Below are 18,750 nucleotides of genomic sequence, written 5' to 3'. Positions count from 1 at the left end.
CCCGGCTCGTCTCGAAGCGGAGAGTAGTCGCCTGACTTCTTCCAGTTCGTACCTCGACAAAGCTTGTTGCGATTGATCCTCGCGGGCCTCCATGTCCTTTTCGGACCCCCGACCCCCTCGGTCCGGTGTCGCGGCGTTAGTACGGGCTTCCTCGCCCGCACACAGTCTGTTGCTCACCCCGGTGCGCTCCGTGAAGTCCTTCGCCCCTCGCATCGTGAACAGAGTGTCGGGGTCCTGGGGCCATTTCAACCTTTGCGCGAGAACCCCGTTCTGTACCTTGATCGCTTTCAGGACGTCCTCGAGCGCTCGCAACTCGTCCGCCTGCTTGATCGCGAGCCGCCTCACGGCCTCGATCCCATCTTCCGAGCTCTCGCCCTCCCGGAGTCCGGGGTGTCCGGTCCCCTCCGGCTCCCGCGGGCTGCCCCCCTCGTCCGGGCGCAGCCCGGCTTCGAGGGCTTTGTCCTTCACCGAGCAAAAGCCCATCCTCGTCATGGTCCGAGACACGAGGTCCTTGTCCGTGAGCGCCACGCAGAAGCAGGCTGGTCGCATGGGCACCGAGACCAGGCTGCACTCCTCGACGACGGGCCCGACGGAGTTGTCTCCCACTGTTCCCAAGCTGAAGGCCGTACTCAGCGTCTCGTTTTTCCTCAGCTCCGAGAGCAACCTGGCGGTGTACTCTGTGCCGTCGCAGGCCACGCAGCAAAACAGGAAGGTCTTGTCCGCTGACCTGCTGTGAACGTGCCAGTAGCACTTTACGCAGCCGATGTCTCTTTCCGCGTCGTGCAGGAACACGGCCTTGCCGGGCTGCGGGTGGCAGGCCCCCGAGAATGACAACGCGTTCTCCACCGAGAACTCGGCCCTCGATTCGGGGTAAATCTCGTCGGGGGCCGCGCCATACACGCTGCAGACGCCCACGATGAACGAGTTTGTCCCGCGAGCGAGAATGTCCCGCAGAGCCTCCTCGTAATCCCGTGTCTCTGTCCCGTAGCACTCTCTGCAGAAGATCGGCACGAAGACGGACGGGTCAGAGCGCAGCTCCTCGCCCTCGCACTCGCCGCTATCGGCGTAGCCCACCAGCGTCATGTCGCTCTCGCTCAGCAAGGCCCTCTTCTCGTCCGCCTCGGTCATCTTCACGTACACGCTCTGGCCCTTAAGGCAGAACAGTGGTCCCGTCCGGGGGACGTAGGGGGATCCTCGGCAGTCCCCGCTCGGCATCTCTCCTCTCCCCGATCGCGAGGCGCCCATCTCATCGAGAGACGTAACCCGCCGCCGTATATAGGCGGGCTCACGCTTCGAGTGGCTAAGTGTGGCACGAGCGTGGACGGGCTCCCGCGTGGAAGATAAGATTGTCTCCCCAGACGAACTCGTCGTCGAACTCCATGAGTCTCTCCAGCGCCGGCCCCGAGATGTGAACCACGTTCTCGACGGTGCAGTAAGGCGGGGTGCCCGCGAACGGACAGGCGCCCTTCCCCTCGGCCGAAAGTGCAAGCTCCGCCAGCAGCTCCGAAAGACGACCGGCTTCGGCTGGCGACAAGCCGAACGTCCCGCGCAAGTAAGACCTCGTCCTGATCCGCTCGAACTCGTCCTGGTCGAAACGCGGCACCTCCCCGCGGGACGGTTTGCACCATTTACACCTCGCGCGGTCTATCACGGCTATCGAGCGCTCCGAGCTTGTGCGGAACACGCATCGCCTGTGCGCCGGGATACCCCAGAACCACGGGTTCGTGGAAGAAAAGAGCGCCCCACGCACGGTCGACCTGTCGCTCTCCATCACCCCCCAGACTCCTCTGGATGGAGCACCGGGCTCCTCACGGCTCGCGAACGATGGACTCTGAGCTCGGGCCCCGCCCGTCTTCACGCGGTGAAGCCTCGGGCCGTCCATGCCGGTCGACGCGTCACGGAGCGGAAGGCGAGGGGGAAAGGACCAGGGTGCCGCTCGGGGGACGGAGGGCCTCCGCGGTTAGTAATCGAGGCCGCGAGGCCGCTGGCAGACGCGGGCGGTACCCGGACGGCCCGCCGTCGTCGTCGTCGAGCGCCGAGAACGAAGCGTCCCATGACTCGCCGGGCTACTTGTCGAGCATGGCCTCCGAGGCCATCTTTCAGATGTTTCCCGAGGCAGGGGCCTCTGACTTGACGGAGGGCGAGTTGCGCAGCGTCAGCGAAGCGGATCAGTTTCTCAGAAAACAGTATCCCATGCTTCACATGAACATAAGCGGAGGGGAGCACCCCTCGATCAGGAGTCTCTGTTACGAAAAGGAGCGCTCCAAGTGCCTCCTGTGCGAGAGGTTGGACAAAAACACCCTCGACTCCATCGGAGTGCTCGAACCGCAGGAGGTGGCTCCGTACTTGAAGTCGTGCCATCACGCTTTCACAAGGAAGCAGATCAACCTTCACTTGGCCCACTGCGCGAGAGACGACGAGAACGTCGCCGGGGTGCTGCGCAGCATGACCCTGGACCTGATTTCGGGCTCGTACTCCCTGGCGAGCCAGGCGTCCGTTCGCGTCATGAACCGCGTGCGCACCCACATGGGTAGACTTTTCCTGGTCCCTGACCAGGCCGTGGCCAAGGTTCACAACGACGCGGTGAAGCAGTTCATAGGCTTGGCCGCCACGTGCCAGTCGCTCATGAAGCGCAAGCAGACAGATGCGGACAAGGGTAACGGCGACCCCGCTCACCCTCTCCTGTGAAGAGCGAGGCCGGGCTTCCAGACTCCTCCCGGGGGGGGGGGGGGGGGGGGGGGAGGCGTCGAGTATTAGCGCGCACCTTCTCGAGCCGGTCAACGATCGACCGCCTCGGAAGGGTGGTGACATGCTCGCGCTCGTCGCCACGCTTGCCGTGTGGCTTCTTTGCCGAGCCCGAACCCAAGCGCCCGCGGACTACGAACCTTACGGGTATGCTCCTTACGCGTGGATCTCCGTGACGAAATGTGGCGCTCACACCGGCTGGTGCATGGGCACCAGCCAGGGAGGCTTCGCCTTGCGCAGGATCGGCTCTCAGGAGGGTGAACGGGACCAGTGCACGCATTATTGCCCGGGAAGTATCGGCGCCCTGTGGAGAGACACGCGCGGACGCTCTCCCGACTTGACCAGGTACCAGACGGAAGGCGTGATGCTGGGAGCCTACGTGAAGAAGCTCGACAGGTCCTCGTGCGTCCCGGTCCCGGGGGGGTTCGGGTGCTCCGAGCGGGTGGTCCCGCACGCGCCGCTGAACAGGATATCGGCGATGCTGCACGCCAGCCCTCGCAACAGAGACTATTACTTCGGGGCGAACTCGTCGGCCGAATGCGACCCGGGAGCTCAGTGCGCGGCCTACAAGCTCATGAAGAGAACGCTGCGCGCGCCCGAGGCCAGCAGGCGGTGGCCTGACTCGGACGACGTCCTGGCCATCCGCAACTCGGCCTACGCCTGCGTGCTGGTGTACGTCGGCCTGGGGGACGCAGAGGCGATGGGCGCCTGCCACCAGCAGCTGGGAGACAACTGTTTCGAATCCAACGGCAACACGTTCTGCGTGAGCAGCTCGGAGCACGCGAGGCCAGGTCTGACCAACTGGGACGGCCTGGCCTCCGCTCCGTTGGCCATGTGTGAGATCTCCAGCGTCGACGACTTGGCCGCCCGCGGCCCGGATTACTCGCCGACGCCCGAGGATATCAGAGACTTTGTCGCACCCTCCATGTGTGACGCAACTGTCATCTCGGTGGAGCGCGCTCTGTACTCCTCGGCCGGAGGCTACTTAGCCGTAGCTCTAGACGCGGCCCTGTTCGCCACGGTGGCGCAAGCCGGCCACGTCGTGGCAAAGGTCCCGTTTGACGAGTGCGTGGTCCCCGTGTCCCCGGACCGAAAAGAGTTCCCCGCGGTCCTGGAGTCCGTGGCCGAAACCCTGGCGAGGGTCAGCACCTCGGTCTCGTCCACGGCTTTGCTCTTGGACGCCAGCCGGTGGGGGCTGACGAACTGCTCCAAGTCGAACTGGGAAAGGCGTCAGTTCGGCAGAGTTGCGAAGCTTGCCGCGTCCGCCCTGCACAGACGAGGCGTCCGCAAGTTGTTCCTCGGACTGCCTCCTTCTCGCGGGCTGCTGGCGAGCACTGACTTCTTGGACCTGGCCGAGTTCGAAGCGTTCGTGACGCCGCGGGGCCGCGCGGACGCGAAGGATCCCAGGCACTGCCAGAACGCGTGGGTGAGCCCGAGCGGACAGAGGACTGACGGCGGCGACGACGAGCGCTACGCCGTCGTCCCCTACCTCATGACTCTGCTCAGGACAGGAGTCCGAGCAAACAAGATCGTCTTCACCTTATCCCTCACCGGAGGACTAAAGCTCAGCGCTCCTGAGGGCGCGGGCAGGTGGGAGGTGGAGGGCGGTCTGCCTTTAGCGGACCTGGAGACCAACACAGCGCTCAGGTGCGAAGAAGACCTCAACACCAAGTGCTGCTCGGGCTCCAGCACCACGGTCTGGGCCAGGGGAGTGATGGTGAACGTGACCGTGTCTTCGACGTCTTTCGAGACCCTGAAGCGGTTTCCCGAACTCGTGGCCGTGGCCTTCGGCGTGAACCAGTTCATGATTGCCCCCGTGGACTCTGACTTCAAGCGTGGCGTGCGTTCCGACATGCCCGCGATACTGGGAATCGCCTCGGCCGTGCACAGGCTGAGGGACTGGAAGAGGCAGCAGATGGCGGCGGGCATATCCACCGCGAAGGCCGGAGCCGCGAAGCCCTCCAGGTTCGCGAGGTCCGCCGAGCTCCGCACGCCGCCGCCGCTGCCCTCTACGAACGAAAGACTGCCCGAGCTCGACGAGCTGGGCGACATCGTGATCACCGTCCCGGAGAGCGCGTACAAAGATCCGGCGTCGGGTTCCAAGAGCTCCCTGGATCCTCGGTACAACGTGGGTCTGAGCCACACTCTGGTGTGCCCCGGCCTCGTGGCCGTCCACGGAGCGCTCGGGGTGTTCAAGGAGCCCCACAGGGAGATGTACTCGACCAGCTACGACAGGATCTACGTGGGGAACTTGTACGCCATGGAGTCGTGCACCCCCGGGGAACCGGACAAGCGGGTCGAGTCGTCGGGCAGGCCTCCGCAGGTAGCGATAAACATCAACACCATGGTGCCCACGACCGATCCCAATCACTACACTGTGGGGATCCTGGACGCGAAAAGGTTCGTCGAGTACGCTCCGCCCGTGAGCAGGGTGTGCACCGCGCACAACACGGGAGAGAGCAGCCAGGGCCTGAATCTAGTCTCCGTGGACGACAGCTACGCGTTGGACAGGCCGGTGGTGGAGCACGATCGCGGGGTGATCGTGAAACCGGCGGAAGCCATTCACTTCGTGTCCAACTTCACCCCGGGCCTGGACTACATCAACCTGAACGTGAGCTGCGTGAACTACGACGTGAGCGCCCTCAAGCCCTGCCTGATCTCGGTCTGCGGAGGTGATGACGGCTGCCGGAGAGACTACGGCAAGCTGTGCGATTCAGCGCACGAGATCACAGACGATGCCCGCAGGGCCGGAGACCTGATGAGAGAGGGTCTGGAGGAGTTGGCCGCGCAGGAGCGCAAGGCCTCTGCGTACGCCCTGCCCGACAATGCACCCTTCCCGGCACTCGACGGGCCCGAGCGACGCCGCACGAGGCACAAGAGGTTCCTGGGCTCGTTGCTCGGAGGCGCTGCCCTGGGTCTGGCATTGCACGTGTCTCAGAGAGTGGATCGCTTGGAGGTCCAGATGGACTCCGTGAAGAACGCGTTCACGAATGTCGCTGGGCAACTGGTGGAGGTGAGCAACCGGCTCGACGCCAACGTGGCGCTGATAGACGGGAGGATAGACGAACAGGAGAGGAAGATGAAGCGCAACACCGAGATCGCCAACAAGAACTTTAGACTCCTCAGGGACGCGATGAAGCGCAACACCGAGGCAGCCCTGCGAGACACCAACGTCAAGTTCTCCGTGATGGCCAGCTACCAGATGTGGTACGCTCAGATGCAAAGCGTGACCCATCAGATGACGCAGGCTGCCATGCACACCAAGTTCATGGCCAGGGGGGTGGAAAACTGTCTGAGGCAAATCGCCTCCAAGCGCTCGGGGAGCTGCCCCAGTGGCATGACCGTGATGCGCGATCACCCGGGTCTGTCCGAGTTCCCGACCGTGGGCGCGGCCCTGTACAGAAATCGAAAGCTGTTCATCGTGCACTCGTTGCCGAACGCCGTGGAGCGCGCCGTGGTCCGAGGGATCATACCAATGCCCAAAATCAGCACCGATGGCGTTCCCTGTTGGCCAGACTACGATGTCTGGCTCATAGACGGACGGTTCTACGAGCCCTCCGAGTGCCACGGAAAGTACTGCAGGAGGCCCGAGCTTCACGAAAGGTACAGGAGGTGCGTCGAGGACCCCTCGGAATGCAAGACCGTGTGCGGAGAGTGCCACAGAAACATCTGCTACCGCGACAAGAAGGTAACTTGGATGGAGGGGTCGGTCACGGTCGAGATCGAATCCCCCCCGCTGAAGCCTTTCTCCAGGCCGCACATATCGGACGGGCCGGTGTCGTTCGCGGACCTGCTGAAAGACAGTCTGCCCGGGACTCCTGAAATGGAGCTGCTGCGAGCCGTGAACACGACGTCGAACCTGTTGTCCGTGCGTCAAAACCTGAACAACATCACCAGAGACCTGACTGATTTTGACGCAAAGTACAACGAGATCGTGGCAGGGAGAGTCTCTTTGGGAGGCTGGCTATCGGGGTTCGCCAGCAGCTCGGCTTTGTGGATTTCGATGGGCCTTCTCACGACCTGGTGCGGAGCGCTTTCTGCTGGGATCATCTACTTGGTGTACTGCGGAGGGGGAGGCGGAGCAGGGCCTGCGATCCCCAGATCCGCAAAGCTGAGGAGGACTAAGATGCTGTAGTTTGCGTAGTTGGATCGAATGTGTATTTTTTTTTTCATTTTGTCTGTGTTGCATGTGCACCATCCTTTGGATAGAAGCAGATCTATCTTGTCGTGAAACTGTTTGAAAAGCTCGGTGCTCTCTGAGATGGACACTGTGCGTTTGAGTGCGAAATAAAGGAGCTCGTTCAAAAATGCTCTCGTTGCTTTGAAGTGTTTTGCCACCGAACACAGCTTGCGCTTCATCTCTGGGAAAATACACTACACATTTTCTTTGTCAAAAAAAAAAACCCAAAAAAATGTGTTCACACGTTCACGGCAGTGCACCCTGTGCTTTATTCCTGCCGATCTCCGGAGTGGGAAAGAGAAATGTAGTTTGCGTAGTGGGTTTTCATGTGTATTTCATTTTGTCTGTGTTGCATGTGCACCATCCTTTGGATATAAGCAGATGTATCTTGTCGTGAAACTGTTTGAAAAGCTCGGTGCTCTCTGAGATGGACACTGTGCGTTTGAGTGCGAAATAAAGGAGCTCGTTCAAAAATGCTCTCGTTGCTTTGAAGTGTTTTGCCACCGAACACAGCTTGCGCTTCATCTCTGGGAAAATACACTACACATTTTCTTTGTCAAAAAAAAAAACCAAAAAATGTGTTCACACGTTCACGGCAGTGCACCCTGTGCTTTATTCCTGCCGATCTCCGGAGTGGGAAAGAGAAATGTAGTTTGCGTAGTGGGTTTTCATGTGTATTTCATTTTGTCTGTGTTGCATGTGCACCATCCTTTGGATATAAGCAGATGTATCTTGTCGTGAAACTGTTTGAAAAGCTCGGTGCGCTCTGAGATGGACACTGTGCGTTTGAGTGCGAAATAAAGGAGCTCGTTCAAAAATGCTCTCGTTGCTTTGAAGTGTTTTGCCACCGAACACAGCTTGCGCTTCATCTCTGGGAAAATACACTACACATTTTCTTTGTCAAAAAAAAAAAACCAAAAAATGTGTTCACACGTTCACGGCAGTGCACCCTGTGCTTTATTCCTGCCGATCTCCGGAGTGGGAAAGAGAGAGGTTTGTAAGCTTGGCTTCTGCAAGCGTGAATTGACAAAACAAAAAAAACAAAACAAAAAAAAACATCTGCGTGCACAAGCAGTTGCGCTGATCAGAAGTAATTTTATGGTCACCAACACCACTCTGCTCTCTTTTCTCCCCCCACCTTCATAGAGCATGGGCTTCCACTGCTCCTCCCAAGTCTCCACCTTCATCTTTTACTCCCTGCCTCTCCTTTTTTCCTATTGGTCCCAAACATTCTCCACCTTCCCCTGAGCACTGCTCCTCCCAAGTCTCCACCTTCATGTCTTACTCCCTGCCTCTCCTGTTTTCCTATTGCTCCCAAACATTATCTACCTTCCCCTGAGCCTACCAGTTTTCTTTTCTGAGCCCAGAACTTTTTGTGTTTCGAATGTCTGGGCTGCTCCGATTAACAGCGGATTGATGCCACCGTGGATGCTTGGCGTGCGAGATGCCGGTCTGACTTTTTGAGCTTCGCGGGAAGGTCGAGGAGGGAGGACAGTGACTGCGAGCATCGGTCGTATTCTATGAACTGCACTCGGCCGTTTTTAAGCCTGGTCGGAGGAGGCGAGTGGCTGTCGGACGGACGCTGTTCACATCGGTCAGACGCTGTAAACATCGGCCTGACTCTGACGGATCTCGTCCAACCCAGAGACGTCTTGCTGCGAGCGGAGTTCTTGCACTCTGGGGGAAGGTCAGACTCACTGATAGTGATGAGTTTTGTTTTGGCATGAAAGTGAGGAAGGTGAGAGTTTCTTCTGTTGCAGAGATTTCGAGACTGTCGAGGAGGGGCTATATAAGTGCTGCCAAGTTTGCTCACAGAGGACTGAGCTCACACCCCAGCGTTCGTTCGTACAGGAACACTAGAGATTCGCCCCTCGGCATCTGGGTGGAACTCGGCTCTCTGTTCTAACGAAGCCCGCGGTGCAATGAGGGTGATTTCGGCTGGATACGAGAACGAAAAGATGCAGAGGAAGGCCAGGCCCGAACAAAGAAGGATCGGCGGGGGCCAACGCAGATACACTACGCCTTCTCCCCTGCGCAACCTGCAGCAAAGGAGAAGGCAAGAAACGGAGAAGAGAAGGAGAGAAAGAAAGCGCTTCGACTGGACGCCCGAGTGGGCCGAGGGCGAGATCTCCCGCCGCGACCAGAGGGATGGAGTCCGCGATCGTTACCGAGGAAGCGGACGCGAGCGGGCCCTCGGATGCGTCCGTCTCGACCGCGAGCCTCCCCTCTACCCGACACTCAAGAGGCAGGTTGGAAAGGAGCTCGACCCTGAATTTGCACCTCGTCGCAGAAGGACAAACCCTGCGGGCGGTTGCGTGCGAAAAGGAGACGGCAAATATCACCGGAGCGAGAGGATCAAGCGCAAGCGGGACCCGAGCCTCAGCCCTCGCAGGACTAAATCCGAGATTCGGCTCGTGAAAAGGAGGACCGAGCCAGAGGGGCCCACTGGTGAAGAACCGTCGCACTTTGGCGTGGATGTCGGTGAAGCTCACGACGGCAGGCGAAAGGCAGTTCGCTGGGCTGTGCCTCACGCCGGTTGCAATTTTGACCGCGCGAACCCCCAATCGTCGTCCTCGCGGAGAGGCCGTCGCACGGAGCGAGACACCGCGACCAGGCCCTGGAGACTAGGGTGTTGTTCGACAAAGGAAGACAGCTCCAGCGAAGGCGAGTACAGCGAGGGCGAAGAAGAGAAGGGCGAAATTCGCACGGCCGAGTACGAGGCCAAAGAGCGCGCGTGCAGTCCATCTGATGTCAGCGCCTCCTCCTCGGACGAAGACGACAAGAGTCGGGGGCGCGTAGAAAACGAGGCGGCCTCTCCGGAGGAAACCGAAGACGAGGCGGAAGAGGCTCGCGGCGAGCCTCTGTGTCCTGGTGCTGAAAGCGCGGGGTGTCGCGAGGCCCTCGCGGATGGAGGGCGACAGCCGGTACCGGGAGGCGCAATCTGCGTTGGACTCGAAGCCCTGCGGAAAGCAAACCACGTCGAGCCCACTCCGGCGCCTCCGCCTAGCCCAGTGGACGCCACGGAGCAAGACCGAGGCGCGGAGAGCGAACGCTCGCTCCGCCCGGGGGAGATCGACGTCCCGGAGTCCGAGGAAGGCGTCGAGGTCGCGAAGCGAATGGACGAAGAGCTGCACACTGCCATCTGGAGCATCAGCGGCCAGCCGTGGGTATCCCCGTCGATCCTGGGAGGCATGGTTTGAAGGTGATATTCACAAGTTGTATTTTGTGTCACTGTGGGTGCGTTACAGAAACCCCTCCAGATATTATTTGACTTCGACTGAGGACGAGGAGTACGGTACGCTGGAGGAAGAAGCCAGCGCCATGCTGTGCGAGAGCGTCATCACGAAAGCGTACGACGACATCAACTTGATCACGTACCCCGATTGCATCGAGCCGCGCGCGGCGGAACCCCCAAACGGTTACCAAGTTCCTCCTCGGGTCGCTTCGACTTGCGCGGAGACGATTGAGCTTCCAGGCTCTCTACTTCCGCCACCCGAGACGGGTGACGAAGATCTCGACCATGGAGGGGACGGACGCCCGAGCTCGCAGCCTGACGTCGAGCCGCCGAAAGACGAGCCCGGCGCAGCGCTGCAGAGTGAGTCTCCAGGGCTCTGTCTCTCCGTGGAGTCCAACCGACGCGAGCCCAGGACGCCCGCAGAAGAGGAGCTTGCGTGCTGGAGCGCAGAGGGCAGCGCGGGGCCGCGCCCTTGGGACGGCATCCCCGGCGTCTCCCTATCCACGCTCGAAGATCTCATCACTTGCCCATCATGCAGACGGGTTTTCAACCGTGCGCCGGTGTGCTGCGGGTATCTCCTGCAACTCAATCGACCCGTGCAGTGCCTCTGCGGATGCGTCCTGTGCACGCTGTGCATCAGAGCGCAGGGAGGCTGCCGAAAGCACTGGGTCGTCTCCGAGAACGGAATGGTGAACGCCACGGCAAACGCGCTGGCTGACATGCCGGAGATGGAGGCTGTAGGAGCTTGGGAACTGGAGCGAGAAGGTAGCGACCGCTTCATGACGAGGATCGAAAAAGAGGAATGCGTTGAAAGGATGTTGGCCGAAGGGTCGCCAAGTGACGAGGAACTTCAGCGAGGTAAGAGGCACACCCTCTAGCACCTCGACCTTGCACAGCTTCAAGAGTCTGACTTTCCTCTCTCTGATTTCTCTCTCTCTTTTTTTTTTTTACGCAGCGTTCCAGACCCTGATAAAGAATCCAGCAAACGACATGTCTTTCACCTACTGGGAAAATAAGCTCTTGCCTGAGTATGATGCCTACAGATACGTTTGCATGCCTCACATCCCGGGGTTTTGGGACCGCGTGCTAGTGGGGAAATGGTGCCCCGAGAGCACCCAGGCGGCCATCGGGCCCGACGTGCACCTGCCGCGGCTGTTCGACGTGGACATGGGCACGCATTACTTTCACTGGTGCTGTTTCGTGTTCAAGGAACAGATCGTCTTGGCAGCGTGGTGCACCACCAGAGTGTGCCAGGGTGGGAGCATGAGAGTCCTCCCACTGATCGACAGTTCTTTGAGGGAGACGGTGTCCGAGGTCAAGTTCAAGAGGATGATTTTCCTCCTGCGCACGTGGTTCACCGTGCAGTACCGCTCAAGGGAAGGCGGCGGGAGCGTTGAAAGGGACATCCACGTGGTCTTGGACTGCAAGCCGCTCGATGGACCCACCATCGTTCAAGCCATCGCTGAGCTTGCCGCCCGAAGCGGAATGGAGAAAGCGGATCCCAGCTACGTACACAAAAGGGTACGACCCTTCGCCTTGGACGCAGATGTGTTTTCGGCTAAAAACGCAGCTGCGGCCGCTCTGTTCGACTACAGGCCGCTGTCTTGCTGCCAATCCCAGACGCTTTACATGAACGTGGCAGAGGAGTTCAGCGACTGCCACCGTAACTCGGAGACTGGAAATACGCTGACCCGACCCATTTGCTACGAAGGTGACAAAAATGTCTACGTATGAACATTTTTGCTCACAATGTTCACATTATTTCATCATCATTTTTTTATATTATATTTTTTTTTGAAAAAAACAGGTGTGTGGAACATGATTGCATAGGAATTGTCATCGAAGTGTTTTGCTTTTACTCTTTTACAATTTGTTTTCTTTACCACAGTTATCTCAGAGGTTTCTTTCGACAAGCAGATGTTATTCCTTGTGACTGCCATTGAAACAGCGAAGGCTTGCGTAGTTGTCTTTCTACCTCGTGCATTTCTTTTTCATAGCATGCAATCCAATCACATGAACTGTACCCTCAGCATGCAATCCAATCACATGAACTGTACCCTCTTGAAATGTAAGACTTATTTTCCTTTTGTACTTTGAATAAAATCATATTGCTGTTGATTGAAGTACGCCTACTGTAGTCTCACATCTTCTCTCTACATTTCTTGGCAAACAGAATATGGAAACAAGCCAAGCAGTTGTGTTTTCAGAAATTATTTTATTCAGAATTTGTTACAAGATCAACACACACAGACAGTCAAACACTGTTGCATTTGAAAACAAAACAAAAAAGGCAGCACAGCAAAAGAGACACACTTTATACAAAGGGCAGGTACACTAAGAAAGAAAAGAAAAGAAAAGCCCTGAAACCCCAACAACCCAGACCTTCCGGTAGGAATTTATATGCGTTCCCCATCAGAGAACCGTAGCGGGACTACCCAGTTTAAGGGCGGTCACACGAGCCAGTGAGGGTGCCTCTGAGTAAGATGGCCGTCTTCGTAAGCCCCGCTGGCATCTTCCACCGTCATTTTAGACACCGGTTCCCTCATGTCGTCGAGGTCCCTGTGGACGTTCAAGGCGAGCACCGTCCTGTTTATCTTGGCCGAAGCGTTGAGTTGAAGCCCCACGCTGTCTGACAGAGTGTCCACCGCGCCCACCAGCCTGACAGCATCGATCCGGCCCCTGAGCGCCATGAGCATGTAGCGGAGCTGGTCCCTCTGAGTCTCGGCCGAGCGCAGCTCGTTCACGTACTCGGCGGTCACGGCCCTGTCACATGACTCGGAGCCGATGATCCCCTTGATCATTTCTATGTTCGCGTCCAGGCCCGTGATGGACCTGGCCACTGTGTTGATGGCGGCGTCCACTTCGGCCTCCTCCCTCTTCCTAATCAAGGCGATGGCGCGCTCGCGGTCAACTGGGTGCATGTACAGGGTCACGAAGAAATTGACCCCGCACAAAAGCACCAATTCAGCAAAGGCCCAGAGTCCGCGGGCCACCTTGCGCGCTAAGCCGGGCCCCCTGACCCGAGGCATCCTTCCTCCCTGCTTTCTCTTCTCTCTCCTTTCTCCCGCGCGCTTCGCCCGTTTTACGTTCCGTTTCCTCCCTCACAAGAACAGCCTGCGACCATGGTTGGGGCTCTCGAATATCCTGCTGAATATGGGAGCTATCAACCGAGCGGTGGTCTGCATGGGGTTGCAAGCGAACAGGCCCGTGCCGCTGATTCTGGGCGCGAGCCTGTCGACGAGGGGCTCGCCGCCCGTCGCGGCGCAGGCGCTCATGAGCTTCCTGTCCGAGGTCTTCCCGATGCTGTAAGTACCGCAGAAAGCCACCCCGAGCGAGGGCTGCATGATGTCCGTGGCCCGCTTGTTCCCATTCGCTCTCTCCGTGGTGTCCTTGAAGAGGTCCCCCACGTGATCCAGCACGCTCTTTTCGAACTCCACCGCGTGCAGGGCGTCGCAGAAGACGCTGTGGTTGCTGTCCTCTCCGCCGTCGCCTCTGCGTCTGCCTCGCGACCTGAGCGCCGAGCTGAAGGGCCTGAGCAGAGTGGGCATGCAGGTGTAGGCCTCCGAGCGCATGAGCGGATCCAAGGGCACCTCGCCCGTGAGTCCCTGCAGGCTCTGGGACCGGCCGGTGGTGAAGATGTACGGCCTGCGGTAGCCGCAAGCGCTGTCGGACTCCGGGCAGAAGCCGTTGAAGGCGTCCGCGATCACCATGTCGTACGGCCCTCCGCGCCCCTCCAGGTGCACGTCTCCCCCTCGCACGTCTTTCATGTACAGGTTGGGGATGTAAAGCCCGGGCGACTCCAGGGTGTCCGGTATCACCACCGACTCGCAGTACTGGTTCACGGTGCACACCTGGTGAGTGTTGTTCGCCGTCGGGTTGCACAGCACCTGCGTGCCCAGCGCGTACAGAGCCGACTTTTGCTGCATCAGGGACACTCCGCAGCCCGTGAACCTCACTCCCCTGAACATCAGGTAGGACAAGCCGGAGTAGTAGACGGTGTCGTAGTGATCCCTGACCACGTCGTGAGTGAGCAGGGTGCTGTAGTGCATGCCGAGGAGCGCTTTGGCCAGGTCGTTTCCGATGCCGGAGATCTTCCTGAGTCTTATCGACCACATGTACGTGACCACAGAGTTCCTGTGGAATCCCAGGTCCGTGCAGGAGACGTGGCGAGAGGCCGTGGGCTCGAACTGCTCGCTGGCGTCTTCGGCGAAGGCCTCGGGCGCCACCCTGGAGAAGACGCATTCCCCGGTCAGACGGGCGACGGTCAATCCTAGGTTGCCGTCGATGCCCAGCTCGAGAGAGAGGTTCGGCTCCCCGTCCCTGTACCTCAGCGGGTCGCGCACCGCGTGGGCTTCGTTTTCGACGACGGGTTGCCGGCGATACACCCTCGCCCCCAGGCTCGGTAGGATGATCCAATACATCAGGTTGCAGTAGTCCATGTCGTCCAAGGTGAACCAGACGGGATATCCGCGTTCGTTGACCGTGGCCTGGGACCCATCTATGGCCGCGTAGCGCCGGTGGCTGAAGCAGCAGGGCATGGAGGCCACGACAGAGTTCGACCTGTCCCCCACCACGTTTCTAAACAGTGCCAGCACTCCGGTTATCAACCCCTCGAGCTGCACCAGGACCTCCTGTTCCTCCACGGTGAAATCAGGCGCATTGGCGCCGATCTCCTTGGCCCCGAGCGCCTTTCGCATGTACACGGCGCATATGGGGTCCGCCATCCAGGACCAGAACAGGCGGCCCCTCGTCCACCCATCCACTTCTAAGTCACGGATGGGCTGGTTCGCGAGAATCTTGCCTCTCATCTCCAGCATGCGCTGCGCACCACCGCGGTAATCCAGGGCTTTGCTGAGAAAGGTGAGGTTGAGGGTCACGGTCTTGGCGTGCTCGCTATCTCCGAAGCGGGCGAGGAGCTCGCTTCCGATCTGCGCGATCTCGTTGGAGAGGCTGTTCATGGCGGAGGTGTTGAACAGGGCCACCCTGGGCCTGACGACCCAGCGCACGGGCTCGACGGCGGCCGATCCGTGAGAGGCGTCGTCCGGGGCTTCGGGCACAACCATGTTTCGAACGTCGAACTCCAGCAGCGACGCGGGGTTCTTGATCTTCTGGTACCAGTCATCGCTGTGCGCCAACTGCGCCATGCGTCCCACGGCGATCCCTCTGGGTCCGTTCCTCATGAAGGCGTTCAAGTCCCCCTGCAGCTTGTCCCTGCGCTCCCTGCCGAAGAGAGCTCGAGGACTGCCGAGGCGGTGCAGCTCCCTCAGCGTCACGCAGACCACGGCGCCGTCGTACTGGTGCAGGTACGAGACCGAGGGCGATCGCTGGGCCAGCTGCTTGTAGCCGACCTCTTCGGAGTCAGTGGCAGAGAGCACTTTGGACGGCGATATCTGGCCGAGCGCCGGAGCCGTGCAGCCCACCGTGAAGTACTCCCACTTGAAACCCTGGGTGTTGCTGAAAGCTTTGTGCTCCGTGGACGTCTCCCTCCCGCATCCGTGTTCCATCTGCACGCCGTCCACCAACGCGATGGGAATGCCGACCGAACGCCCGCCGCCGATCAGAATGTGGTTCACCGGCATCTCCGTGACCTGGTCCCTGAAGCTGGAGTCGTCCGCGAAAGCCAGGTCCCCGTCGCCCAGCTCGCGTTTGTTGACCAACTCCATGGTGAACTCGTGGAGCCCGTCGCCCCGCGACTTCTCGTCGGCGGCGGTGTAGACGCAGAACTCGGGCGCGAGCTTCACGTTTTCGCAAGCGATGCGCGTCCTGACGGCGCTGGAGTCTTGGGACACCACCCTGAAGAGGGTGTCTCCCATGACGAGGACCTCTGGCCTGTCGCTGCAGAGGACCCTGCGAGCGTTCTCCACCACGCACACAAAAGAATCCGGATGCGCGTTCACGGTGCCGCACATGAGCTCGGCCATCGTCAGCACAGAGTCCAGCTTCTCCGCTCTGGGGAGGGATGCGAGTTTCTGGCAGATCCTGTCCGTGAGCGTGGGCTGAGCCGCGCAGTACTCCAGGACCTCTATGGTCTTGGTGAGTTCCCACGAAGTCCTGGCCTGCTCCAGCTCCCTGCGTATCAGCTCCTCCGCCACGGAAGGCACCGTGATGCCGAGCAGAAATCCAAACTGCATGGTCACCACTTTGGACGTGTGCTGAAAGACCTGGCTGTACTCCCTGGTCCGAACCCCGTTTCCCACCGTGTCATAGGTACCTCGCTGGGCCTCTCGCTGATCCGTGATCTTGTAACGCCTCGTGAACCGCGTGCCCGTGGGCACGGACTTGTCCGGGATCAACATCTTGTACACGAAGCCCGCCAGCAAACGGCTCGTGTCCTTCTGCTGCTTGAAGAGAGACACTCCCATGTGGGCCTGCAGTATCATCACGACCGCGTCGGCCGACACCGAGGTGTTGGCCGCGGACGCCCTGATCACGTTCTCCGCCACGAGCTCGGAGAACGCCCCGGTCGAGTCGGCCAGAAACCCAGGCGCTTTGACCAGTCGTTTGGCAGCCTCCAGAGATCTCAGCGAGTAAACGCTGGGGTCAGTCTTGACCACGCTCATGGTGATTTATTTCTTTTTTCTTTCTTTTTCTTTTTTCCTTTTCACCCCCCCCCCCCTCTTCGGCGAAAGGGACCCTTGCGCTCACACGATCGCTCCGTTGCGTTCGCTTCCGATGCGCGAGGCTGGCGTTATCCTGTAAGGTCTGTCGATCTGGGTCCCGTGCGCGTAAGGTGGGAGCTTGCTCAAAGCCGCCAGCAGTTCCTCGCGGCACCTGCCCTCGTAAGTTAGTAAGCTTGGGTCATTTTGACCGTGGCGTTCCAAGAGCCTCTCCGCCACGGACACGTCCGAGGCGGAGTTGATAGCTTTCAGTTTCAACCTGGTCAGACCGATAGCTCTCTTGCGCGTCAGCGCGAAGTCCCTGAGGCGAGGTTCGGCTTCGTCCGCCTCGTCGCCTTCCTCGACGGCGTACTCGTCGCTGCTGTCTCCGAGGACCTCATAACGGTACCCGCTCGGGCCGCGCGCCGTCCGCCCGTTGCCGCAAAGGCAGCAGAGCGCCTTGAACAGTACGCAGAACATGGCCGACGAGAGGGGTCGAAGACGCGGCGGGAGCAGCTGAGTACGGGTGAGGAGCTGAGGAGCGGATTCTCATTAACCCCTCCCGGTTACCGTCCGAAAGTCGAGTCGAACAGAATTGTGACGATGAAGGCGGACGAAGAACCGCTCGACGTCCGGGAGGCGGCCTTGGCCGAGTGCGCCTTGGCGGACAGAGGGGACGCGAGGGTTCTAGAGGACTTCAGGAACGGCCGTTGCGCTCATCGTGCACGCAACCGTAATCGCCCCCGCGGAGAGGCGCGCTGGGACTGCTACGAGCAGTGCTACGACCTGTTGCCGCTACACAGGGACGTTGCGTCTTGGGCTTTTGTGAGCGAGGATCCGCAGCTGGCCGTGGTGATAGAGGAGATCGTGAACACTTTCAGCCCGGCCCTGTCAGTGGAGTTGCTGCTGTGCAACGTGCTGGGCAGCAACAGCGAGAGCGCCGCGTGCCTGGTCCGCTATCTCGTCGGGCACTACGTGGCCAACCGCCCCTGCTGCGGGCACATCAAAAGCACCCTGAGAAACATGATCCGCTGGACCGTGCTGGCGGGCTTCGTGCCTTGCCTTTTCCTGCCGTGGAAGAAAATCCGATCCCTCGGCCTCGGCCTGTCTGGTAAAGCTGCCGTGATCAACATGGTTTCGGGCTCCAGCGGGCCGGACGCGCGCCCCAGCAAGCGATGCAGGAAAGATGTCGAAGCGGCCCCGCCCCGTAGTGCCGGACGCCTGTTTGTGGTGTCGCCGGACGGCCTCAGCCCTCCCGGGGCCGCGGCTGAAGCGATCCAAGAGAAGGAGGCTCACGACGAGGCGCTTCCTCGCGTGCTCGAAGTTCCCTTGGACAGTCTGGCGGAGACAGCCAAGTTGCTGATGATGGCGTCGGTGCCCTGCGCGCCGGCGGCCGTGGTGTGTAAGATAGTCGCGGACTGGGTGAGGGGAGAGCGCGAGGCTTTCGTTCGGAACCCCGTGAAGGAGACAGAGCTGAAGATGTCTGTGGTGACTCTATGGGGTGTGATGAAGACCTTCGAACACGGACGGTGCCCGGTGGTGCCCGAGTGCAGAGCCTCCTCGTGCTTGGCCTTCTACGACAAGCGCACCGCTCTCGTCACCACGGTGGTGGACGGGGTCCTCTACAGACGAGCGTCGGTGTGGGACAGCAGCTGGTCGGCTTCGGGTCCTTCCTTTTCCTCCTTGGCAGAGAGGGCTCACGACACCGTCAAGAACTGGAGGACGCTTTTCGGCAGGATAACCAGGGGTCTGAACGAGGCCGCGGCGAGGCACGTGTACACCAGCGCGGGGGCCGATCGGTCGTCGCTGGCGCGCGTGGCAGACGTGATGCTCTCCTCGAGGGCCGAGCAGCGGGACGCTGGCATCTCGGTGGTAGGCAACGCGACCGACAGACCTTTGCTGGACAACCTGTCGCGAGCCCTCGCCTGCAACCAACAGACGGACATGCTGGGACTGCTGAACGACGCCGAGCTGCCCGACTCCTTGCTGCAGTC

At 60.0% G+C, this 18,750-nt stretch overlaps 2 protein-coding genes across 3 annotated transcripts in view; one reads left to right on the top strand and one right to left on the bottom strand.

Annotated features, from left to right (window-relative positions):
* The window catches only part of LOC105356170 (uncharacterized), a 185,780-nt gene that overhangs the window by 73,373 nt on the left and 93,657 nt on the right, over positions 1–18,750 (bottom strand). The gene's annotated exons all lie outside the window — the stretch shown is intronic.
* LOC144986754 (uncharacterized) lies at positions 8,092–12,284 on the top strand. Its single transcript, XM_078934737.1, has 3 exons — positions 8,092–10,088; positions 10,174–11,018; positions 11,116–12,284. Exons 1-3 carry the CDS (start codon positions 8,848–8,850, stop codon positions 11,892–11,894), a joined length of 2,865 nt encoding a protein of 954 aa, XP_078790863.1. The 5' UTR covers positions 8,092–8,847; the 3' UTR covers positions 11,895–12,284.

The sequence above is a fragment of the Oryzias latipes genome, chromosome 17, assembly GCF_053564925.1.
Source record: "Oryzias latipes strain Hd-rR chromosome 17, Olatipes_Hd-rR_3.1".
Taxonomy (NCBI): Eukaryota; Metazoa; Chordata; class Actinopteri; order Beloniformes; family Adrianichthyidae; genus Oryzias; species Oryzias latipes.
Note: the sequence above shows the minus strand (reverse complement) of the source record. Positions and strands in the feature narration are given on the sequence as shown.